Here is a 27,067-nt window from a genome sequence, read left to right as displayed (position 1 = left end):
TGTTTGTGACAATAATTTTCTTCCTACAATCAGGAATAATGAATTAGATAAGTGACTTAAATAATGCTCCTCACCACCCTGCAATGACCATTATTTTGTTTCCAGAGCTTATATTGAAGCATAGAAAATAGGTCAGTGGGCCATTCAACCCATATAGTCAGCTCCACTGTTCAACATGGCCATGTCCTGTATCTCAACACAATACTCCCAATCTCTCCCCATACCTCTTAACACATTTAGTTTTCTTTGTTAAATATATTTAGTACTTGCCTTTGCAGTCTTATGTGATAGAGAATTCCAGAGGTTCACAACTCTGAATGAAGAATTTAATCCTTAGACCATAATGGCCCATTGCATGTCCTGAAAGCGCAACCAGTTGTTCTGGGCCCCACAGTCAGGGGAAACATTGTTCCTCCATCTAGTTTGCTCAGCCCTGTCAGAATTGTCAGTATTTCAATGACATCCCCTCTCATTCAACGTTAGCCTGGAGGTTCTGGATGACTGCATCACCGCCTCCCTGAAGTGTAATTCAATCCAAGGAAGGATGAAAATTTGCTGGAGGACCTCAATGTAAGTGTTAACTGAGAGAAGCCACAAAGCATTATTATCTTAAGAAATCATTTTATTCTTTTTATCATTAATATAAAAATCCATAATAATGCTGTTTAATTTATAGAGACAATTTTGAGAAACGATGTTTTGGTCTTTAGCAATGAACCTTATCTAAATTCACAAGTACTTTGGGCTTGTCATTTAGGGCTTGTGAGTAAATTGTGACAGTTGACAGCTGTTGTTATTCTAATAAGATTAAAATAAAGAAATTAGTTGTACTGGTTTTAATCTACCATTTAACACTGGAAACCACCTGGGGCATGCTTTATTCTGTTTATGCAGCATTTCTATGTTAGTTTTATGGACAGAATCCACCAAGGAATAAGATGTCTGTTTGGCTTCATTAACTGAAGAAAACCTTGTTCCCTCAAATGTTGTATTTTGCTAATGGAATTCTTCCATGTTTCTTCCTTTTTTGTTGCTGTGTGTTTTATTTTAAAATTTTCCTGTTGAATGTGTTTGAGCCTTTTCTTCGGTATTATTTCTCAAGTACGCAAGCAGTGGTGCTTTGTGTGAGCCTCAGCAATGAATGTTGGCAGAATACTCTAATGTATTTTGTTCACAAGATGTCGGTGACACTTGAATTGTTGCATTGAATTTTCTATCCCCTGTTGCCATAAGACATACTGCTGAACCTACAATTTGAACCACTGCAGTTCTTATGAGTGATCCTCTGACTGAAGGTGCTTTCTGCCACTTGCACTTAGTGTTATTTCTGCCTTTTTGCATCCAGCCTTAGCCTCTGAGCTCATACTTTTACTATTTATGGCCTGTACATGACCACCTCCTGATATTAGGAAAGGGCAGAGCCAGGAACAGCACAATCTTAAAGATGCACCAATGGTCACGTTTGCAAAGGGTCTCCAAAAGGAGACCCCAATATCTTTAACGTAGAATCTATTTGAAGATGCTTTAAATAGAGATGTTGCAGGATAGACTTGCAGAAACATGGAGCAGAAAGAGTCTGAGATATTCAAAAGTGAATGTAAGGTTCAAAACTTGAAAGACCAAAGTGGTAAACTTATGTTCAAAATCACTCATGCCATGTTTAAGAAATAAAAAGTGTCTTTGTTGAAAAGGATTTTCTAGAATGCTACTTTGTAATTTGTCTCTAAACACATTGCCAAGTTTGACCATTTATACGACCAGGGATTAGTAAACAGAATCCTCCATCTGTTGCATGACATATTCACATTTTGCCAGTATGCAGACCTTATTCATTTAAAGAAAAACAAGTGTAATTAATATATATTAATTATTGTTATCATTCTTAAGAGTTATCTAACCATTTAAAGTATAAAATACCTTGTACTGTTGTGAATGAGGAAGGAAGAATGTATTAATTAGTTAGACTTGTACACAAGAAACCTGTGTAGGCAAAATTGTAAAGTCAATGGGTCATAGCAACTGTTGCACATATCAGAGTTTGATTCGGTTGAGCTTTAATCTCTGGAAATGCTGAATCATTACACTTGTATTGAGACGTTAACAATTTTATTCTTACTTTTGCGAGACATTTTCACAGTGATGATTCACTTCAATGTAGTCAGTCATATATTAATTTATCTAATTCCTTTATGACCATTGTGAAGCTGGAAGTCATACTTGTTCTGCTGATCTATTTAATAACATATTTGCTGTGTAATACACATCCAGCATTGAAATATTCCAAAACAAATAATCTTTTTGCCTTGCATTGATGGGAAACCAATTGAAGGATTAATATAGTCATTAATTAGTGGTTTGGTTAACAGTCCTGAATTTCATCTATAAAAATGTGAGAGAAGGAATTCTCCACAGCATATTAGCATTAATGATGAAAACCAAATTAACTAACTTGTACTTATATCTTTCATACCCATAATAAAGTATGTCTTAAATCTCTTCACAACTTGTTCATTACTTTTGACAGTAGTCACTGATGTTATTATGCCGTAGGCAGACTTAGCAGCCATTTTACATATCACAGCAACAAGTAAATGTGATAAATTACCAAATAACCTGACTTTCTTGGTGGCGACTATAGGATAAATATCAACAAGAACAATTGGAAGACTTCACGCCCTTCATGAGAATACTTGCCTAGATTATTTTACATTTTTCTTCCTGATCACATATGGCTTCAATACAGCACCACCTCACTACTGTAATGAAACATCCACAAGTGTCCACTCCCTCCACCACCAATGCTCAGTAGCAGCAGTGTGTACTATCTACAAGATGCACTGCAGAAATTCACCAAAGATCCTTAGACAGCTCCTTCCAAGCACATGACCTATGTGCTGATATTTAATCTTTTTGTTTCAGCATTAATATGGAAATGTTTTTGAAACTAAGTATACCAAAGTACCTTTTGCAAATCTCTTGAAGGATGTTGGCATTTGGCAATGAATTTGCCATCCAGAATCACAAAATAGCTGAAGCAAATTGGAATGATTACTATTGCTCCACTGTTCCTGTTCCTCCATCACCAACACTCAGTAGCAGCAATGTGTACTATCTACAAGATGCACTGCAAAACTTCCCAAAGATCCTCACACAGCACCTTCCAAACCCATAACCACTTCCATCTAGAAAGATAAGAATCGAGGTACACAGGAACACCACCTCTGCAAGTTCCTTTCTAAGCTACTCAACATCCTGACTTGGAAGTATATCACTGTTCTTTCACTGTCAGAAAATCCAGGAATTCCCTTATGGACAGGAGTGCATGTGGCATGCAGCGGTTCAAGAAGGCAGCTCAACACCACCTTCTCAAGGACAGCCAGGGATTGGCAATAAATGCTGGCCAGCCAACAAAGCCCACATCCACGAGTGAATAAACGTAAAAGAAAATCAGTCTGGTTTATGCCCACATTTTGAGTGGATCTGAGGCAAGAATACTACCACTGATCACAGCATACATTTTCTTCCTTTGTTTGTCAAAAGCTTTAACTATCATTGGAGTGCTGTTCCTGAATACTCTGATATTTAATGACATGCCCATCCTTAGAACACTAGACAATGACTGACAGGAGTCCAATAAACCATAAATGAAACCACAGCTGAGTCTGATCCTGTCCTCTTGTAAGTACGGTCCAGGAAAAAAAGTAAACATACTGTCCATTAGGATTCACTGGAGAGTGATCAATAGCAAGAACAACCTTCATTTATTTTGCACATTTAACATAGTAAAACTTTTGATAACAAGTATTGGCAGGTAAATTCGACTCTGAACATAAAGGTATTGGGATTGTTAAATGGGTGTTAAGGTTATAGAATGTCTTGACCTCTCCATCTCCTTCATTTGATTTGCTATTCATTTTTGCTTCCAAGCCAGATTATGAATCCACTTATACCATGTTATCTGCTTCAGCTATTACACTGAGTAAGTTGGTTCCAGTGGTCAAACTTGTTCAACGTGGCTTGATATTATCATGGGAAGTAGTTTTGCCCATCATAGAGGAAGTTAAATATATATTTTCCATATGTCAGTTCCAGATGGGTGCTAATATTTCAGATCTGATTTGAAGACTGTAATCACAATTTCACTGGTAAGACCTGAGATTGATTACTACAGTGTACCTTCATTCAGTTTCTCACTCCAATGACTTGAGCACGTAATCCAGGCTGATACTTCAGAGGGAGCACAAAGAGCACTGTTGAAGGCTGTCAAGTTTTGGATACAATGTCAAAATGGAGTCCCATCTATCCTGTTGGGGTTGTGTCAAAGATCTTATGGTACTATTTGAGGAAGAGCAGAGGATTGCTGTGTTGCTGTGATAAATGTTCATCCCTCAACTAGTACCAGGCAGACATATATTAGAAAATTCTTGTTGAAGTGAAACCTTACTGTGCACATATTTGCTTCTGAATTTTCTCATACAGCAAACTTTGTTTTAACCAGAGCCTTATCGACCAACATTCTTGATAAATCGGCAAAAATTATACTCCTCAGATACTGAGATCTACTGTAATGTCCAAAAACTTATGCTGTCAATAAAGTATAACAGTGCTGTGTACACCCCTGCATTACATTTCTAGTACTAACTGTGTGTGATTTAAATTGATTTCAGAAGATTGCATTGATTTTTTTTGAAGGATTTTGATGTCTTGAAGCTTTGCTTGGTCAGTGTTTTCTGTGGTTAAGCAAATCTCTTGACCATCCAGAATATTTGATTAACTGGTTCACTCCTGATCCCATAAGTGCAGGTTAATAAAAGGTTTGCTGTATTACAGCAGTGATCACACTTAAAGTACTTCAATGGCAATAAAGCTGTTTTGAACAACATACACCTGTGAAAAATTGTTTCAATTCAGACTTTTACTTTTCCATTCCTTCTGTTGCTGTTAGCTTTTTGCTCCAGCGTTGCTCTAACTTTTGTTGCTTGTCAGAGAATTACATGAGTTGAGAGTGTGGTGCTGGTAAAGCACAGCAGGTCAGGTAGCATCCGAGGAGCAGGAGAATCAAAGTATTGGGCATAAGCATGATGAAGGGCTTATGCCCAAAACGTTGATTCTCCTGCTCCTCTGATACTGCCTGACCTGCTGTGCTTTTCCAGTACCACACTCTCGACTCTGATCTCCAGCATCTGCAGTTCTCCCCTTCTCCTAGAAAATTACATGACTTTTGTAATATAATTTTCTAGCATTCTGAATCCTGTTTTAAAATACTGCAGGCCAAAGAATGGGGTATACCTACAGCATACATCACAAGAATGAATATAAAGATACATTCTGTAACGCAAACCTCATCTGTGTAAAAATTTATTATAACTGCTGATTTATGGAGTAAGGGAGACTTAAAATATTCATCACTTATTAACAGGACGTACAAAAGCTATTCTTTCACCAGATGCTTTAGTTTGTCGTTCAAAAGTATACTTGATGTTTTCTGACAGGCATGTAACTGAGCTATCGGTTTTCATTCATTATCTGTATTTATCTCAAGAGAGGGTGACCGTTGAAATCACAGCAACTTACTTCTGGTGTTCTTGGGCTAAGAAGGAAATGTTTGGCTAGAATTGTTACTTTTGATCACCATCCAGCAACCCCTACTGAAACAGGTGCCTTTCTGGCAACTGGGATGAGATCAAGATTAGATATGATGGCACCCAAAAAGTCCTGCCAACTTACTCTGTCTAAGTTTATGTCAGGAGTCATTAATAGCAAACTGTGTAGGAGAGCAGATGCTAATGGAATTTTAGTGCAATCAAAGTATTTCAGGAGTGAAGAGGAAATCATTGACTGTTTATGCATGTAGGTGGAGGGTGTTGGTCATAGAGTCATACAACATGGAAACAGACCCTTTGGGTCCAACTCATCCACGCTGACCAGACATCCCAATCTGACAGAGTCCCAATTGCCAACATTTGGCCCAAATCCCTTTAAAGTCTTCCTATTCATATACTCATCCAGCATTTTAAATGTTGTAACAGTGCGTGCCTCCACTACGTCCTCTGACAGCTCATTTCCCCGCTCCTCTCTGCTTTCAGATCCTTTTTTAAATCTTTCCCCTCTTATGCCCTCTGTTTTGGGCTTTCCCCACCCTTGGCAAAGGCCTTGGCTATTCCACCTATCCATGCCTCTCCTGATTTTATAAACCTCTTCAGGTCACCTTTCAGCCTCCACAGCTCCAGGAAAAAATGCCCCAGCCTATTCAGCCTTTCCTTATAACCCAAGTCTTCCAATCACAGCAACATTCTTGTAAATCTTTTTTGCACTCTCTCAAGTTTAGCAGCATCTTTCCAGAATTGTACGCCGTATTCTACAAGTGGTCTCAATGTCCTGTATAACAGCAACATGACATCCCAATTCCTATACTTGATGTTCTGACTAATGAAGGATATTAAATCATGGAAATAACAGATTCTACCACTGGCTTGACTTCTGAGAACTTTAGGCTGAGGGGTGGTATCAAGAAGGTTCAGAGAAAATAAAAGCTCAGAATCTAATTCATGGCGAGATGGATATCCAATAATTTCTGCCAAGTCAGATACAAACAAGAATTGGCCTGAACTAATGCTTTCTTGATCATAAAGCTTCCAAAGACATTTAGGTTAGGCTGAAGTACACAGTGAACAATTAAATGATACCCATGGAAGTACTTCCCAGCAAGCTTCAAGCAACTGTAGGAGAGATGGGAAGAGTGTTGAGGGAGAGAGGTATGGAGTGGGACAAAAGTCTTACTAATACAGCTCATATTTTAACAATCAAATATCGCCTTGTGATATTGTCTTGAAGCAAATACAAGCTCAACTGACTTTTTCTTTTTGCAGATCCCTGTGCAATGTGATTAATGCATACTGCTTTGCCTGTCGTGGCTGCTATGACAACTGCTTCTATGTTCTGTTCAGTAACAAGATCACCTTTTTAATGGAACTGCTGATGCATCAATTGACGGTAGGAGTCAGTACCTGCACGTACCTGCCATTGATATACTTTTGTGTTCTTATAAAGATGCTTAAAAGCTGTTGTTTTCATCCATGTAGCTGGGAACCAGTATGTTTAATGGAGCATGTATTTTCTGTTTTTGATTTAACTTGCCTTGGTTATTTCTGTAAAAATGTCATATTCCAGGCATTTGACCTTCTTCATCCCAGATATTGTTATATTTTTGACTTGCCTGCCAATCTCTTTATATGTTGTGTGTCTGAGCATAGAGAGCATAAGAATAGTACAATATTACGGATATCTTTTAATTATACAACACTTTTAACATTGTAAATTATTTGATTGGGTTATGCCAAGGCTATAAATGGATTGTGAGCAGCAGGAGGAGAATGGGAAGAGGTGACTGAGACATGGAAGTAGGTTTTGAGACTTTTGAACATGCAAGTGTTTAGGGAGGTAGTTTTGGAGTACAATATTAAAATGGCTGAGGGTTTTAAGACTCAAGGTTAAAGAGGTAGGGAAGGGTGAAATAGTGGGGGAAAGTGAAGGTAAAGATGAAAGTTTTAAAATAATGATGCAAAGAGTTATGTGGTTCAGCAAGTGCAGAGGTGATAGGTTTTGCCTTCAATATGAGTTATCTAGTTTTATAGATACTCAGCACCTGCATTAATTATTTCCAGATTACAGGTAGCACAATTAGGTGTAGGCTAAAGTTCTCTCCACTTTGGGCCTAACAATGTAGTCTCAATGGAGGACCACTGTTGCACCAATGTGATCTTCTATTTCCCATGTTCCCATTGGCTCTCAGAAAGCTATTGCCAATTAAATGTTTGACTGGTGTCCCTTGCTGCCTACTCAGATTTGCAAAATTCATTCTCTTTTCATTCATACAGGCTTTATACCAATTTTAGCCTAACCTGTCCAGCAGGGAAGGAATAGGATCAGAAAGTAGAATAGCATGAAGTGTGAAACAAGTAGCTGATCCTACCCTGTCAGTTTCCTCCTAGACAGGTTAGATTCTAAATTTAAATTTCTTGCTCCGTCATTTAATGGAAATATTCTTTCACTGCAGACCTCTTTGAGGGAATGTGGAGGTGAGAGTCTGGTGCTAGATTATTGAGCAAAAGAAATCCTACCATGTTCAATAAGCTGCTTGATTGTTTGCAAAGAAATCAGAATTACAAAAACGAGCAGCATGTGATGATCAAAATACTCAAATAATTATTACTTAAAAATTATTGTTGCAAAATAAGCATTATTTAAATCATTGGAATAGGGAAATGATTTAACATATAAAGAATAAAATTTGCATAATCCAATTACTGCATGTTCAACTTCTCTGCATCAAATCTGGCAGCATCAGTGAAGAGAAATCAGAGTTAATTTTTCAGGTCTGGTGACCCTTCCTCAGAGAAAGGGTCACTGGACCTGAAACATTAACTCAGATTTCTCTTTACAGATGCTGCCACAGATTTTGCCTCAATTTCCCATGTTATTGCCCACTTCCTCTTAGGGTGCAGTTCTAAAGGCATCATCAGCCTTCCTGAACTATATTCTTTAAGTGTGAGCCTGGATGTTAAGTGGTGGCTGCCATTTGAAAGACTGAGGTTACACAGCTGAAAGCAGCGTGTCACAGTACAGAGGTCAGAAATAAGAGCCCAAGCTGCATTTTTTTTCTTTCCTTAGTCTCGGAATGTTGAGCCCATTGTAATGACAGCTTACTGCTGACGTGACTGAAAGCAGTTAGCACGCTAGTATCATAGCTGTGATTTCCATGTCTCAATGATTCATTGCTGAAAAGGCAATTCGAAGAGTTAACAGTCACATTTTTTAAGTTCTTGTTTATTTAACTGTATAAAATATCCATTTATAGCAGTGTACCTGAACCAATGATTCCACATTCATGGATGATGTACCCAGATGGCAATGGGTTAAACTCGCAGAAATGAAATGTTATTATTGCTAAAGGATTACTTTTCCTAATGCAATAAAGTATGTATTCCCCCAATTGTTTAATATCATTTAATATCAATTGTTTAATATATTTTATACTGCTGTTAATCACAATGTACTGTTTATGATGAATGTCTCTGTGGAAGCAGTGGTTTCTCACACCACGTATAACTTTTCATCTCTGACTGTGAAATATTTTCTATTCCCCTTGCTCAGGAATTAAAATTTCTGTTGTATTCTATGTAAGACGCTTTGAGTGTTTTCTATAGGAATATTTCAGTTTGGAAATTTGTTCAACAAAAGCTAAGAAGTTGTGTTTATTCACTTGATTTTCTGTCCTATTTCACAAAGCTACTGCTTCTTGCAAGGAAGCTGTTTCATGGGTCCTGGTCACCTCTAACATTCCATCCATGTCTCAGTCATTGCTCCTGTCCGTAATCCATAATGAGCGTTAGGCTATTCTTTGGTTGCTGTGCTGGCAGATGAGGCTGTTACAAAAGCATTCAAAAAAGCTTCATTTTCCTGAAAGCAGTTAGCCATCGGAAAGCCCTAGCTCTCATCCCTTGCATAACCCAAGTTCTCTGACAAAACGAAGCACCTTCATTGCTCCCCGAGCTGAGGTCCGCTCACTCTTTGGAGACTAGTAAATAAACCTGACATCTTTTTGGCTCTTATGGGAGCAATGTGTTGCATTTATATAGCACCTTTCCTGATTTTAAGATGTTCTAAAGCACTTTGCAGACAATGAATTGCTTTTTGATGTGCAGTCACTGTTAAGATGTAGGGCATAGAGCAAATAATATGGTATTGATGTAAGAAAAGGGCCATATGTTAAGTTATCCGGTGGGAGTTGAAATGTATTCAATTCTGCATTTATAATTCTGTAAAATATTTCTGTAACCAGTTTGGGAAGTCGGGTTTGAGAGTACTGTACCTGTAAATGGTCGTCTGTACTGAGATTGTTCCTAAGAGCTGATCTGTTGTAATTCTTTTCAATAAGAAAGCTAAACATGTTAAATGTAATTAAAAATATACTTGAATTGTACTAGAGTCAAGAACCGGTGGTCTCAATCAGTAGAATTTCCCATGGAACTGATGAGTAAGAATACTATCAAGTTTATACAAAGACCAGATTGTAATAACAGTCTAAGGTGATTTAATTGCTCTCGATTAGGCAGCTGCAAATGACCTTGGACGACTGGTGAAAGAGGGAAATGAGCAAGAAGCCTGCTTTCATTTTGCTAAGTTCCCTATTCTAGAAGGAAAGAGATGTGGACAGAATGTGTTACATTTGAATAGTCACCCTGTGTTTGGTTTCAGCTCACATTATGATAACAGACTTATTTAGCCAAGGTCCTGGGAGGTGGAATCATGCAGGGTCAATGGCTTGAGGGAAAGAGGAGAAGTAAAGCAATTGCAGATAATGGGATTAATTTTAGTTTGGCTGTCTTTTAATTGAATATGATTGGAGGAGAGGCGATGGAATTGGCTTTATGGAGGTAAGAGCAAGAGTTGAATTCAGTTGGCCTGACCAGCCTGCTACAAGTTGTATATATGAATGATGCTTGCAATCATTTTTATAGAGAATCAAAACATGTTTAGTCAAGAATGTTTAAATTAGAAAGAAACTTCACTTGAAAGTCTGCTGTGTAATTTCCAGAATTGAACTGTAGTTTAATTGGAAAACTATGTCCATACATTGAATAATTAACCGGAAAAGCTGGCACCAAAAAGCAAACAGGGCACTGTAACTTTAATACATGCTGAATAAATTAAATGTAACTTCAAAGATCGTTAGCTGATACAGAAAGGAAGGAATTTCAGCTCAGTCTGGAATCTTCTTATTTAGTTCACTATCAAGATCACTATAGCTGGTAAGAACTGTTTCAGACATTAGACTTTTAATTAAATGGATTGAAAACTATGGACCTGCTGGTGGTTCAGCCAAAACATTTTTCCCCAGTGACTGAACTAGTACACGTACTTAATGCCTAATTACACATGAGGAGGCCATCCTTCAGCACTTCATCGGTGACAGAACTCACATGAGTGCTAAATGCTGAACAACAAGCTTCAAGTAGCTAACTTCTTCATAGATTTATGAAGACGTTACTGCACAGAGGCCATTCAGCCCGACAGTTCCATGCTAGCGTTTATGCATTCATTTCTCTCCCAATCCTATTTTATTTAACTTTACCAGATTGAGAAAGGAACAAATAAACAATTATGTGTTTATTTAATTTTCCAATAAATGCATCTATTTTATACACATCGACTGCACTTCTGCAAATGAGTATTACATTTTAATTGATCTTTGAGTAAAGAGAATTTTCCTGGATTCCTTTTTCGATTTATTAGCTATCCTAATCTGCTGGATTTACTTTGCACTTGGATAAACCTTCTCTTAGCTTGACCATGATTGTTTAACTTTGCTTTTTGAGGATGTTGTGATCCTGTACCTTAACAAAAATTTTGACTATTTCTAGCAGTCTGTCTATAGTTTTTGCACAAGTCGATTTGATAGATTTAGACACAATATGTTTTTCATGTTTAGCTCTGAAACATTTTTTTAAAAACCTTAAGTATCCTGGTTCCCTGACTTAAAGGAGATAAAAAGCAGCATTATCTCACATGCTTTTCTTGTGAGACTACCATAGGAGGAGTTTATTATTAGCTAATAAGAAATTTCTCATAAAGCAATACTAATTTTATTAAAATTATAATTTAATATTACTGTCACAATTCAGTTGTGAAAGTCATTTTCCCAGTTCCTTTGTTAAGGACCTAATTGTTCTGAAATGCTAAAGGAGCTTTCTTTTATCATTTATTTGTTCTCTGACAATTTGTTCATGATTGGTCATCATTTATTGCCTGTCACTAATTGTACCCGAGAAGGTGTTGGTGAACTGCGTTCATGAACTTTGCAGCTTATGTGGTACAGAAAAGCCCACAGTGCTGTTAGGAAAGGAGTGCCAGCACTTTGACCCAGTGGCAGCAAAGGAACAGTGATGAAGTTCTAAGTCAGCATGGTATGTGATTTAGAGGTGAACTAGTATTGGTAGTGTTCTCATGCATCTGCTTCCCTTGTCTTTCTTGGCGGTAGGGATCAGAGGTTTGAAAAATACCACCTAAGAAGCATTGTTATGCATTGCTGCCACATTCCGTTGGCAGTGAGGGAGTAAAGGGAGACTGTGAATCTGCAACCAATTTTTCTTATTACATAATTGTTTAGTAATTTTGTGTTTCGAAACACAGAATGTAAGATAATGGAATAATATGTATGAATAATTTCTGTTTTATTTGTATTTACTTTGTTCAATGTACTTGGACAACTTCTTCCCTTTGGTTTGTGTATTAATCAGGCAAATATTATTTTTGTCTTCACTTCCTAGATACCATGTTGCAAACTTTTGGAATATTCTGCTTATTGACTTTGGCTCTATTAGTGCATTGCAGATGAATAATTAGTGGTGTACTTTATCCAGCTGCTTGTTGAATTAGATAGAGCTTGTAAATAAGCTACAATAGCCACCATCCATAACTATAATTTCCTTGTGACTGGTTGGAAATAGAGAAGGGAATTTGAAGTCACCTTGGTTGACCCGGAAATTCACTGAACACTATTTCAGTGTGCTCCAGTTGGAAGTTCCATAAAACAAATTCATTTTGTGTTCCATGCTGATAATTCAGTACTTTAAATGTGCATCCTGCTGTACTTTAAATGTAACTTAACTTGTTATATTTGTCAACAGTATCCCAGTCAATCCCTCAACCAAAACATCGTTTATCTTACTCCCCTTAAAGCATTGTGTTTGAATGAGGGTTCTGGCAGCAGCTGGGCTGAGCCAAGGCAGATGCAGGTCGTATTACAGAGGTGACAGTATTGGTTTGTATTGGAGAAGATATAGAATTGGATAGGAATCAGTCTGATTCAGTAGCCAGTAGAGGCAGAATCAGTAGCCAAGATGTGCATTGAGGGTAATCTCTGAATTTTCCAAGTGCTTAATTTGAGCAAATGGTTCTAGGTCAGCTGTTGTGCTAGCAAAAGTTTTCCTTTATAACCAGTGGGATTAGCATTGGTGACATTATTAAACTAACCTAGCAATAAGGAGGCACTGCAACAATCACAAGTTCATTTTTTAAAAAGAAAAATGCCAGTTACTTTCAATGTAAAGTCAATACATTGTTTTTCATTAATGGAATTAATAGAAGAGCAGGCGCCAAACCAGGGGTATTTAAGTTGAGTGCCCAAATGTTTTGTTGGAACTGCAGAACCGGATGCTTAGAAGCGTAGACTGGGTGACCACTTAGCAGAACACCCACGTTCTGCCTTGAAATTTCAGTTGCCTGCCACTTCAACACACCACAATGTTCCCTGGCCAACATCTGTCTCAGGCTTGCTGCAGTGCTCCAGCGAAACTCAGTGCAAGTTGGAAGAAAGACACCTCATGTTCCACTTAGGGACCCTGCGGCCCTCCAAACTCAATATTGAGTTCAATAATTTTAGGGCCTGAACTCTCCCATGTTCTAGCCTCCAACCCCACACACCAGGCCTTGTTGTCACTTATTCTGCCATCGGACATTAGGTATTGTTAGCTACTAACAATCTCTATTAACAGCTATTCACTCACCTAGCCAGATTGTTATCCACTCCTTTGTTTGTCCAACTGCTCTTCTGTCTTTGGGCTCTATCCTCACCTATCATTTACTCTTTCCCTCTCCCCCAACCCTGTCTTTGGCTTATAAACCAATATTTTCCTAGTTACCATCAGTTCTAATGAAGGGTCACTGGACCCGAAATGATAACTCTAATTTCTCTGCACAGATGCTGCCAAACCTGCTGAGTTTTTCCAGCAACTTCTGTTTTTGTTTTGTTGGAAAAGGTGGCTCTAAGAAGTTATAAGGAAAGGGATAAAAGTTCAGGGAGACAGAATCCAGAAAATGAGCCGAGATAACAAAAAACACCAATAGTGGAGTGTAAGAGTGGCAATAGCAATTAAAGCCAGAGTCACAAGACCAGATGATATGATGGGATACATGGGTGGTTGTGGTAACGTCAAAGATGGATTAGAACATGAGGACACATATTTTCAGTGTAATATTGTAAGCAATAGTTGACTAGGGTAAAGCATGAAGTATAACAGTGATGGGTGATAGGTAATGCACAAGGTTTGATCAGTTGATTTTTTTGGCAGTCAGAGCATGGAAAATCTGGAGCATGGGAGACGAGTAAATTGTTGGAGAAATGAAACTAGACATGACAAAAAGCAAGAATATGGATGAAAGAGATCGGCAAGAAGAGAGCCCAGAGGAAGATGGGCAGTAATTGTAGAGTAGACGGTGAAATATAAGGCATACAGTAAAGGTGATGGTGCCAGAAATTACTGAATCCATGTTAATCTTAGGAATAAAGAGATCCAAGTGATTGTTGCACTTGGTATTGGTGGTTTAGGTATTGATGGAGTGGTGCAAGATAGGGATCTGAGGAGGCAGTTAGCTATGGAGGAAGAGAGCTTGAGCTTGATGTGTTAATCCAAATCTATACCACAACGCTAAACGTTCTCCAATGTGTGACATTCAGATTCAAGGAAATGAATGTAGGGATTACACTAAGGGAATGTCTGGGCTGGGAGACCATGAGGGATTTACTGAGAGCAAGGGCATGAAAGGCATAAGGGATCTAGTGAGCAAGTTCACAAAATAGAAGTGTCATGAAGGACAAACGGGATTGATTGACAGAGAAATGTGGTTTCTTTACAAATGTTGCAAGTATGTAATTTTTAAAAGACAATTAGATAATTTTGTATAATAGCATACAGCTTATCCAAAGTTAAGTCGAACAGTATTCTTGTTTCCATTTATTAGCAAGAATTCAACCCTTAAGTAATCCTTCAGTGAGTGAACATTTAAAGAGAAGCATCACTGTAAGGAAAAATGTGTTCTGTATCATGTCTTTGCAAAAGCAGTCAGCAGTAAAGTTGCCAAATAGAGTTGTGAAAATCAATCTTTCCTGAAAGCACATACATGTGTTTCACATATATTGGTCAGTAGAATCTTCATTTTGTATGTCTTTGCAATTAACTGCTGCATTCTGCATAGTTTGGAGTCCATACATACATTTTTAAAAATATTTCTCCTTTCAAGTCTTACTGTTATGTACATAAAGGATAAGTGCTTGACAATTCAAGTGCTTCATCTTACTCTCCCGCATTGGCCTTTTAAGATACCTTTTATTCCCCACCCCCTTTCAGCTAAAGGGTGAAACCATTAAGATGAAGCACAGATCATAAAATGTTAAAGGAGGGTTTGCAGCTGGCTTATCATCCTAAACATAAAGGATTTGTATACTTTTGCAACAGATGCTTCTCATTGTGTACGACAGAGAAGAGTCTCTACCTTACTAAGACCATAAAAGAGGAATGGAGAGAAATTACATTAAAGCGTCTGAGAATAAGAATCAAGCACCTTAAGTGATATGTCTTACAACTCAGTGTAAAGAATGGTGAAAACGAGCTTGACAACCTTGATGTAGATTATGATATCTGTTGGCTATATTCCCATGGTAATAGACGATTTAAAGTTTCACATTTGTAATTTTGTCAGCAATTGATTGCAAACCCAACTAGCTACAGATTTGAAAGATGCTTGGTAATAATGAACTAAAACTTTTTTCAGTGTGTTTAGCAATGAATAATGCGGCTTTAAGAAACCCCACTGGAAATGTTTAATGGGAAGAGGACTTAGAACACCTTCAGTAGGATTTGTTATGACATTGACACGTGGTGCCATTGCTATGAACCATCTGCAAGATGCAGAATATTGCTGTCAGTGTGCCTTGACTGGAGAGGGAAAAATACTCCAGTTCAGGTTTTTGATCACTGTGAAGTGATTTTTGGGATATTTGTCTCTGCACACCGAGTGAGGATAGAATTGGCCTGTGATATGATCCACTTTGTACTTGAATAATTTATTGAAAAGCAGATTTAACCGAATCAGACAACTCACAGTGAAGATACTTGGTTATAATCGATAGGCTGAAAAACAGTGAACTTTGGCCTTAAATAAAACTGTTCTTTGAAGTGGCTGATAAATCTGTTCAAAAGTAGAAGACTTGACCCCAAACAGGATAAGAACCTTGCACAACAAGAATTTGCCTTTATGTAGCACCTTTAACAGTGTACCATCCCAAAGCACTTCACAAGGATGTCCTTAAACAGAGGGAAAAGAATATTAGATTATAAAAAATACACCTTTATATTTGAAGTAGGCAGCAGATATTTAATTGACATCAAAGAGAGAAGGACGAATATCCATATCATGCTTTTCACAACTTCAGGCATCCCAAAGTGCGTTACAGCTAATAGAGTACTTTCTGAGTATTTTCAAGTGTCATCACATCATTTTATTCATGGAATGGAAAAATAAACTTTTAGGAGCATCAATTGAACTTGGCACAGCAAAAGATTAATGTAAAGGAATTGTGGTCCATATTTAAGACCAAATAGGCATTTTGGTTTTGTGAAAAAGGTTTGATTCCCTAAGTTCAAAGTGTCTAATTGACCAAAAAGGTGGGTAATACTCTGGCAATTTAGCATTCTGAGGATTTTACAATTTGGTTTTTTGAGCTGCACATTATTGAACTAGCTGTTCTATTTCTGACCAGTGGATATTGACACAGTAGCTCATGTACAGAAGAGCCAATGGAGTATACAAGGGAAGTCACAAAAGGTCAAAACAAAATTGAGGAAAGATTAACCAAGCTTAAGGAAAGGCAAGGTGGTTTCTACTGAAATCAGGAGGAGGCGGGGGTGGAACACAAAAAGAAAGGTTTAGTATTTGAAAGAGAAATAAGAGAACTTGTTGAAGGAGGAGAAGAAAGAAAACATTTTAAGATGGTGTGTTTAAAAGTGAAAACTAACCAAAAAGTTGCATTCAGCTGCAAAGGGAGGAAAAGACATTACGACAGAGCAGCTGTTGAGATATGGAATCAAAGTACATAAACAAAATGGAAACATTGAAGAAATGGCTGAGGCTCCATGGTAAGTTATTTTAGGGAAAAGAAAAGAGCTATGCATCATTTTCATCACAACTTTATCATAGGTAAGTTCTTGGGAGAGTTTGATGTTGAAGCTCTATTATCATGCATTCAAATTTCTGATTAAGTATTTTAAGAATTATAAGTTGTGAATCACAAATGTACCTGAATTAGTGGTAATTTTAACAATCTCACTTGGTCAGGTGGTCTATCAACAACAGATGCAAAAACATAAAACTCATGCTAGCTCATATAAAAACTATTGCCACGTTAGGTTTCTTTTTGGTCAGATTTCTATCCATCACCATATGTACTTTATGAAATTCAAAAATAAGATGTTTTATGCATAAACGACATGGCATGATCCCTGAGAGGCCCCTGAAAAATCTTAGTCTCTGCTGAACAGCAAAATCAGCAATTATCTATGAAATGATCATCAGACTTCAAAAGTCTGATGGTTAGAGATTGGTGAAAGGTCCTTTTGCATTGTGACTTGTTCCTGAAAGGGGTGCCACCTAGAAGGACCTGGAAATGCTGCGCTCTGCATCTTGGTTAGATCCATGGAGCAGAGAGTTCTGATGGTAAACCAAGGACCTAGGATACATGCTGGCAGTGAGATCTGCACGAGGATATATCAGACCTTTCACATTGAGGAAGAATTATCAAATGTGCAAAATAATAACTTGCATTTGTATAGCACCTTTAACAATGTGAATTTAGCAATTAACCTTGGTTTAAAAATGTCCTCAGATATTTTGCAAGTACATTATCAAATGTTTGATACTAAGCCACATAAGGAGATATTGTGGTGACAAAGAATGGGGATCAAGAAACACCCCAAAGATATAGAAAAACAAAGGATGTTAGAGTTTGGGGCTTAGATAGTCTTTTGCATAACCTTCAGTGGTGGAATGAAGTTTGCTGGTTCTGCTAGTGCATTGAAAATCTCAGTTTCATATTGTAAGTAAATGGGAAAATGTAATTCACATTTCTTTAAAATATTTGATGTTTTGATTTCAAATTTAAGTAATGAAACCATTCTCTCCTCAAAAGCTATATTCAACAGTGTGAAAGAATGAATACAATTGCAGAAAGGCGAGTAAACACAGGCAAAGCACATTTGTACTTTGGATATGTATATTATGCTAAGAAACTCATCAGTGTTAGAGAAAGAGTGGAGGACAAAGCTTGTTTTCTCAAATCAGGGGCAAAAATCCAAGGATGTGTACAAGTGCTTTTACATTGTAGAAATGTTCAATTTGCATGCCTGAAAGCCCTGATTGAATTTGAGTGTTCTATTCTAATGCTTTGCTATTTTTCCCCGATTTTTCAGCTTTTTGTTCCAGCTGAAGACGAGGCCATCATTGGAAAGAGTGTGAGCAAGCAGGTATTTGAAGGGCTGACCACAGGGCTCCTGCACACCTGTGCTACTGTGCTTGGGTGCTTGGCCAACCATCTTCCTGAGGCCAACAGCCATCCTGGGACACCTAAGAAATCTGGGCAAGAAACAAAATATAACCTTTCACAGAGTGAGCTCTGCATCAGCAGGGTTCAGGATCTCATCAGGTGAGAGCACTGACTGTGTTTTAGGAGGAGTGAAATAAACGCAATAGTAGATATCTTATTCTATTATACACTTACTTACCTCCCTGCCCAGCCTTGTACAGTCAGTCAGAGCCTGTACAGCATTCCCTCTGGTATCTGTTTCATTCCCAATTTACCCTGAAGCACATCTTTCACTCATTACTTCCTTGCTTTCTGCAATGCTGCACTAAATCCATTTGCTTTGCCAATTCAATTCCTGGCATAAGAAACCCTGAAAAAAATCCATTTGTTTTTCTGTAACTTTAATTTTCTGCTGTACACAAATTCCTCCTTTCTGTTTTACACATTGTGTGAAGGTAAACTCTTATATAATGTCCATATTACTTATTTTTGTCCAACACTTTTTCCCAAAAAGCAATCTCTGATGTTCACCCAAGTTACTTCATGGCCAGCTCTATGGGTAAATGTGCTGTGTTTTTGTTGTGACCCTTAATCCATACTGAGTTAACCAATCTCTTCTGTGATTCTGTTGGGTGAGTAAGGAAAAAGGATTGAATTTGTGTCTGTTAGCTAAGAATGGAAAAATCAACTTGCCTTCCTAATCCCAATCTTTATGATGCCTTTTACGTATGTGCCTCTGTGGCCATAAGAATCATAGAACCAAACAGTGATGATTTTAATCCAATCACTTTGTCAGGTGGCCTGTCAATAGTTCAAGTATAAAACTCATACCAGCTCACCTATAAATCTTTGCCTCACTAGGTTTCTTTTTGGTCAGCTCATTGTCCATCATCGTATTTGAAACTTCATATAAAATCACAGATACAATTTCACATGATTAATACGCAAGTGCACATTCTCCCTCTCAGGGATGCACCTCAGTTAGCCAGGTAGAGAGTTTAAGCACAAGTTAGTTAAACCAGTCTTTAGTGTACCTATATATTCGCAAAATTGCGAACCAATAGATATCTAACCAGTCTCAGTGTAAACGGATTTTGAGAAGATTCGTAGCTCAGGTTGAGGTTCTGGATGTAAGTTTGCTTGCTGAACTGGAAGGTTCATTTTCAGACCATACTAGGTAACATCATTTGTGAGCCTCCAGTGAAGCAGTGGTGTTAGCAACCCGCTTTCTATTTTTGTGTTTAGGTTTCCTTGGGTTGGTGTCATCATTTCTACTGGTGGTGTCATTTCCTGTTCTTTTTCTCAGAGGGTGGTAAATGGGGTCCAAGTCAATGTGCTTGTTGATAAAGTTCTGGTTGAAATGCCATGCTTCTAGGAATTCTCGCGTGTGTCTCTGTTTGGCATGTCCAAGGATGGATGCATTGTCCCAGTTGAAGTGGTGTCCTTCCTCATCTGTATGTAAGGGTACTAGTGAGAGTGGGTCATGTCTTTTTGTAGCCAGTTGATGTTCATGTAACCTGGTGGCTAGTTTTCTGCCTGTTTGTCCAATGTAGTGTTTGTTACAGTTCTTGCAAGGTATTTTATAAATGACATTAGTTTATACAGACAATTCTTACAAAATACCTTGCAAGAACTGTAACAAACACTACATTGGACAAACAGGCAGAAAAGTAGTCACCAAGTTACATGAACATCAACTAGCCACAAAGAGACATGACCCCTTTCACTAGTATCTTTACGTACAGATGAGGAAGGACACCACTTTGACTGAGACAATAGATCCATCCTCGGACAAGCCAAACAGAGACACGCACAAGAATTCCTAGAAGCATGATATCCCAACTGGAACTCGATCAACAAACACATTGACTTGTATCCCATTTACCACCCTCTCAGAAGAAGAACAGGAAATGACAGTACCAGAGGGTATGATGTCACCAACCCAAGGAAACCTAAACACACAAATAAAATCGGTTCACTAACACCAGTGCTTCACTGGAGACTCACTGATGATGTTACCTAGTATGGTGACGAAATGTCTGAAAATGAACCTTCCAGTTCAGCGAGCAAACTTACATCCAGTCTCTATGTAAATTGTCAGTACCGTACAGGTAATTTGTAAGTTTCCTGCTGCTTGTCAGATAGGATTAGTTTACTCGGTAGGGCATTTAGTTGCAGCATTTTCAGGAGCCAAATGATGATAACCCCAACCAAATAGATTTACCTCTCTCGGTTCCATTAATAGGCCAAGCTGGCTAGTCCATCCTGAAACATTGCAGACCTGACTGGCTCACCTATTGGATCATTATGTCTGCCAACAAGGCTGAATTATTTCTATATGCTCCCACATTTAGGAATACAGGTCCAGGATTAGAACAGTAGAATTTTGTGAAAGGTGAGAACATTAATCCATCGTCACTGTACCTACTGCGTATAATCGAGTGGAAAATCCTGAACTAAAAAAAATTCGACATGATTAGAGAAAAATAAGATTAGATGAGATAACATTTTTAGAAATATGGAATATAATGATATGCCAACAAAAGAATACAACAGTACAAGATGCTGATAAGACCAAATGTGGAGTACTGAGTGTAGATTTGCTGGAAAGGTATTATTTTACTGGAGGCAGTTCAGAGAACTTTCACTAGGATGATCTTTGGCATGGAGGGATTGTTTTATGAGCAAAGGCAGGACAGCTTGGGACTTTGCTCATTAGAATTTAGAAGAATGAGAGGTCATCTCATTGAAACATATAGGATTCTTAAGGGCCTTGACGGTAAATGGTGAGAGGATGTTTCTGCTATTGGGAGAGTCAAGGACCAGAGGGCATAGTCTCAGAATAATTTAGGATTGAGATGAGGAGGACTTTCTTTTCTGATAGTTGAGTGTCATTTGAGCTCCTTACCACAGCGAGATAGGGGGCAGAGTCCTTGTGTATATTTAAGGCTAGGTAGATAAATTCTTGTTTAGACAGTGAATCAAGCGTTATGGGGAAAACACAGGAAAGTAGATATGAGGGCTGTCACATCAGCCAAGATTCTTTTAAATGGCAGAGCAGGCTCAAGGGTCCTCCTATTCCTATTTCCTATGGTCAGTAGGATTATTATTTATGACTTGAATCCAAGTCTTAAGAGTATCTGTTTTACAGATTCTAAAACTTAATGTACAATTTTAATAGAGTTCATTTTTTTAAGACACCTAGTTGTTTAATTCTGAGTTTCTCAATTGCACATTTGTCAATGCATTTTATTTTTAAGAATCGCATGTAAACCTTCCTAATCTTTGTTTCTCGCCTGAGATGTAAAGGTAGTTTCAGGCTGAAAAAGGTGGTATTTGAATTATGGACAAAAGTGAAAAGGACAATAATTATTCCCTCTGAGTCACTATTGTGGTCTTCACTCAATATTGTTTAGTGCAGTCTGTGCAAGTAATTCAAAGTATTGCATGGCAGCCATAGCCAGGAGCATTCAGAAAGGCTGAGGTCAGAGTTCATGCAGAATGAGCAACTGACTCTATAGTAAGGTGAGAAATGATTGAAGCAGACTTGAGTAGCCTAAGGAAAGGAAGTGATTGAAACATTCAAACCCGAGAACAATACGTGAAGTGACAAATGCAGTTCTATTCTGATATTATTGCAGCTTCTTCTATTAGTGTTGATTTGCACCATTGGGTTTCTCAGAGCTGCCAGTATTTGTAAGTTATTTGAATATTTCAAGTTCTCATTGAGTTGGAAGGATCAATCATAGAATCATAGAGACATACAGCATGGAAACAGACCTATTGGTACAACATGTCCAAGCTGACCAAATATCCTGATCTAATCTAGTCCCATTTGCCAGCACTTGGCCCATAAGCCTCCAAACACTTCCTAGTCATGTACCCATTCAAATGCCTTTTAAATGTTGTAATTGTACCAGCCTCCACCACTTCCTCTGGCAGGTCATTCCATACATGCACCACCCTCTGTGCGAAAAAGTTGCCCCTTCGGTCCCTTTTAAATTTCACCTATGCCCTCTAGTTCTGGACTCCCTCACCCCAGGGAAAAGACCTTGTCTATTTACCCTATCCATGCCCCTCATGATTTTATATACCTCAAAATGTCACCCCTCAGCCTCCGATGCTCCAGGGAAAACAGCCCCAGCCTATTCAGTTTCTAAACTCTGGTTTCCAGCATCTGCAGTCCTCACTTTTGCCTATTCAGTCTCTCCCCATAGCTCAAATCCTCCAACCCTGGCAACATCCTTGTAAATCGTTTCTGAACCTTTCACGTCCTGATAGGAAGGAGGCCAGAATTGCACACAACATTTCAAAAATGGTCTAACCAATGTCCTGTACAGCTGCAACATGACCTCCCAACTCATATACTTAATGCTTTGCCCAGTAAAGGAAAGCATATCAAACACCTTCACTATCCTATCTAACTGCGACTGCACTTTCAAATATCTATGATCCTGCAGTCCAAGGTGTCTTTGCCTCTTACATTTCTGTTAAAAAGAAGTGCTTCGTTATTGAATCCTAGGTAAGCTTCTGTCATTTGACTTGGCTTTATTGACACTGTTCATTTTTCTTATGAGATAAAGTCACTGTTGTTGGGCCAACTGCCAAGCTTGGAAGGAATAACAACAAAGTATTGGAGAAACTCAACAGATTTGGCAGCATCTATGGAGAGAAAAACATAAAGTCCAATATGACTCATCTTTGGCAGGTTGAAAAGAGGCTGGATCAGAGATTCTATTCTGCCCTGCTCCAGCTCTTGGTCTGATTTTTTTATCTTAGTCAACACAGCTGCCTGCCATAACTGTGTAATCACATTCCCAATAACGTGGAGCATTGATTATTATTTTTTATAGATTTTCATCAACAGTAAAGGAAAAATAACAGCGGCAACTGTTTTCAGGGTTTAGTACAGTAATACAAAGGAAAAGTATTGCAAATAATGGAAATTGAACATATAAAGAGAAAATGCTAGAAATACTCAGCAGGTCAGACAGCATTTGTGGAGAGAGCACAGAGTTGATTGTTAACAGCTAGTGTCATTTGAATGAAAAGTTCTAAACCTGAAATATTAAACCTAATCACCTGCTTCCGAAACCTGGTCACCATTTCCAGAAGCTTTGTGATATTGGTGTCTTCGAAAATTGGCAGAGAGACTTAAAATTAGCTTTCTTAAAAGCCGATCTGAAGGCAGATCTTATCTGCTGTGTCAGTTAATTGCTGTTTTCTTTATAACTGCTAATCCCTATACATCAAAGAAAGAGACATGAGGGAGTAAGAAACTGGGGTGGGGTGGGGGAGTGACAAGTCAAGGACGGATCTGCAGAGAGAGCTCTTCCATTCTTCAATGCTCTGCTAATATTGCAAATTGCTATGACAATTGAGTATATGTACAGTCAAGCTCTAGTTATGATTAAAGGCAGCTGATGCTAATTTTGGAAAGATTTGGACATATACATGGGAAACACAGAGCTCGTTAGGTGCAGTTGACAGCGCTGCTGCCTCTGAGGCAGTTGGTCGAGGTTCAAGTCCCATCTGCCAATGAGATATGTCATAACAAATCTGAACATTTTTATTTTAAGAATAGTTTCAACCCTGGTCTGTGAAAGTGAAAAGTTACTTGCACCTATGCTGTTCAGATTATTGTGAAAAAGCTATGAGGAAGACCGATCAGCTCCTACTTCCTTTGCCAGATGTACATTTACCACATTACTATGCTAAAATGTTTTATTGATTGAATTAGCTGAATAAAGATTCAATCTATGTACACTCAAGTATCCATTGTTCGATCAGCAAATTTCTGTATACACTACTTAATTGGAACAACTGTTTTTATATCCATTTTCTTGTCTTGAGATACATGTAGAGCTTACTTTCAAACATGTAAAATACAGATGCCTCGTCAATGTGGCAGTAATGTCCACGCTATTGAAACATTAAAATCTGCACAGAAGGTCTAATCAGCCCACTGAATGTGTTCAAATCTGTTTCATACCACACTTAAGTTACTTTCACCCCTTTTATTGCAGACCTAATTTCTGACTCCAGGCTTAAATCTTTAGTGCTGAACAGTGCTAATGTTGTAGTGTAAATGCACCCTGAGCTAATTACAGTCAGTATACCTTTCAGGAGGTGACCCTAACCCTCATTTGTAGGTATCGTCGACCTTGGTAACCAGGGGTTTTGAAGGGAGAATTGGGCAGAAATGCAAGACAAAATCTAGTGACTGTGATTAAGAGAAGCATGTTGGTCGATGTCAAGGGAGGGTTAAGCTTAACTATAATTGACCCAGTCTTCAGCCCCAAGGAAAATAGTTAGTTGACACTTACTCTGAAGAATAACCAATTTTACAAAGCGCCAGAGCAGTAGAGAAATAGTTCAGTGGATGTCAGCCCTTCAGAAAAAGTAGGGGGGAAATCAGAGTAAAAAGCATGAAGATGCTGTTGAGAAAAGAACCCTTGCTATGTTGTGAAAAATAACTGGAAGAATGCAACAGAATATGCAAATCAAAGGTGGGAGGTCTCCTGATTGATGGGTTTGTACTCTGAAGATGTCAGGTGCAATGAACTTGAATAATGCCAGAGGCACAAAGTAAGCTGAGACTGTCTAATACCTATGGCATTGAGGGGTAGGGGTATGGGCAGGGCGTAGAGCTTCCATAGAAACTGTGACAGGGTGAAGATGCAATTAGGAGCGATTTGATGCAGATTTTGGACAGTAAGAGAATGCAGTTTGGACTCAGTCTCAAATTAGAAATGGTATAATGACAAGTCTGTCTGGAAAGACTACCTGTTAGGTAAAGTATTGAGTTTCCCTTCAGGTGTTTAGGGTACAAATTAGAGGATAGTGTTTTGCATTAAATGACTGGGTTTTTGAATGTGAAGGATAAAAGCTTTTGTAAGTTGGAAAAGGTTAAACTGTTCTCTCTCTAATCTAAATCAAATTGGCTTCTTTGTTGACCAAGCTGAATTTAAATGAGATTTCTTTCTCCCTCGAGGATGACAATATCAACTCTTTAAGCTGCTGCGACACCTTTTTATTTCAATATTTTCTCTAATCAATTTTCATTCTCCACCTATTTTCCCAACTGCAAGAAACTTCTGTGCACAGTTCCTTAAATAGCATTGCCTCTAGGGTATTTGACAAAATGATGACTCTTCACATTAGGGGTTTGACATTGAGCTACCAGTATTCAACAACTGGAGAGCATCACAAACAAACCAAACTTGAGCTCAGTGGATTTCCCCAAATACACATTGTCCTGCACTAGGTTAAGTGAGTGCAACAAAGAAGGGGAGCCATGACTGACTCCTCCCCCACCATTTCATGAATGTCAATCCCAGTTGCCAACAAACTTGCTGTTCTCTGTTGTCCAATCTGACTTTTTTATTTTCTGCAATCACCATTCTTTGTCCCATCTGCATATGATATGGTTTTCAGAAAAATAGTTGCTGAATTACAGACCATTTTGTGACCTGTCCCTACGAGGAACTGGACAGATGCCAGCTGTAATCACATTATTAAGTGATTCTTTGCAGGAAGGCTGTTGAAATTCCTCGTCTTGGTGGATCATTTGGTGCATTCACTGGAGTCCCATAGTGCCACATTTTCAAGATGAGACTCTCCTGCAGACTTAGCTTTTTGATAAGTATCAATTTTTGTACAAGTTCTAGTTCCTTTTGGATCAAACAATGTTGTGTTGAAGTTCCACCAAGGGACATGAGCTTGTACACTCGTACTTCCCAAACCTTTGATACCATTTTGAGGCTTTAGAGTTGCCATGGACCCCGGTCAATGGTGGTGGTGGTGGTTTGTGGGGGAAGAGAGAGAGGGAATTGATGAAAGCTGGTGAAGGGGGGTCAGTCTATATCGCCTTGGAATTAGGATATCAACTCCCACTTTGGAGGTGCTGTCATGCAGGTTGACACTTCAATGTTGAAATCAGATGTGGCAAGATGGTGCATTTTAGATTTTCTGTTCTCTGATGTCCTATCGTAACAAAACAATTGAATCTACTGTGATAATTCAGTTAGTTATTAAAGATCCTATGACAAAATTAAGATCAAGAAGTAACTTCTAGTGTCCTGACCTCCAATATTCAAACCAACACTATCATTCATGGATGTCGGTTTGCTCACTGAGCTGGAAAGTTCAGTTTCAATGTTGCGCCAACCTGTCATACCAATCTGAAGCCCATCTAACCTACACTATTCCATGTATGTCCATATGCTTGTCCAATGACGACTTAAATGTACTTAAACTTGGCGAATCTACTACCGTTGCAGGCAAAGCATTCCATACCCTTACTACTCTCTGAGTAAAGAAACTACCTCTGACATCTGTCCTATATCTATCACCCCTCAATTTAAAGCTATGCCTCCTCGTGTTCGCCGTCACCATGCTTGGAAAAAGGCTCTCCCTGTCCACCCTATCTAACACTCTGATTATCTTATATGTTTCTATTAAGTCACCTCTCAACCTTCTTCTCTCTAACGAAAACAGCCTCAAGTCCCTCAGCTTTTCCTTGTAAGACTTTCCTTCCATACCAGGCAACATCCTAGTAAATCTCCTCTGCATCCTTTCCAAAGCTTCCACATCCTTCTTATAATGCGGTGACCAGAACTGTACACAATACTCCAAGTGCGGCTGCAC

The 27,067-nt window shown here is 38.4% G+C and overlaps 1 protein-coding gene across 6 annotated transcripts in view; it reads left to right on the top strand.

Annotated features, from left to right (window-relative positions):
- Positions 1–27,067, top strand: part of scaper (S-phase cyclin A-associated protein in the ER) — a 311,736-nt gene that overhangs the window by 220,892 nt on the left and 63,777 nt on the right. For 5 of the 6 annotated variants that reach the window (XM_043680385.1, XM_043680382.1, XM_043680388.1 and 2 more), the window contains 3 exons: positions 484–570; positions 6,870–6,993; positions 18,306–18,538. In XM_043680385.1, coding sequence (XP_043536320.1) covers positions 484–570; positions 6,870–6,993; positions 18,306–18,538 — 444 coding nt within the window. The remainder of the gene's footprint in view (positions 1–483; positions 571–6,869; positions 6,994–18,305; positions 18,539–27,067) is intronic. The other variant, XM_043680384.1, reaches the window with a different exon arrangement.

This window comes from Chiloscyllium plagiosum, chromosome 40, assembly GCF_004010195.1.
Source record: "Chiloscyllium plagiosum isolate BGI_BamShark_2017 chromosome 40, ASM401019v2, whole genome shotgun sequence".
Classification (NCBI taxonomy): Eukaryota; Metazoa; Chordata; class Chondrichthyes; order Orectolobiformes; family Hemiscylliidae; genus Chiloscyllium; species Chiloscyllium plagiosum.
Note: the sequence above shows the minus strand (reverse complement) of the source record. Positions and strands in the feature narration are given on the sequence as shown.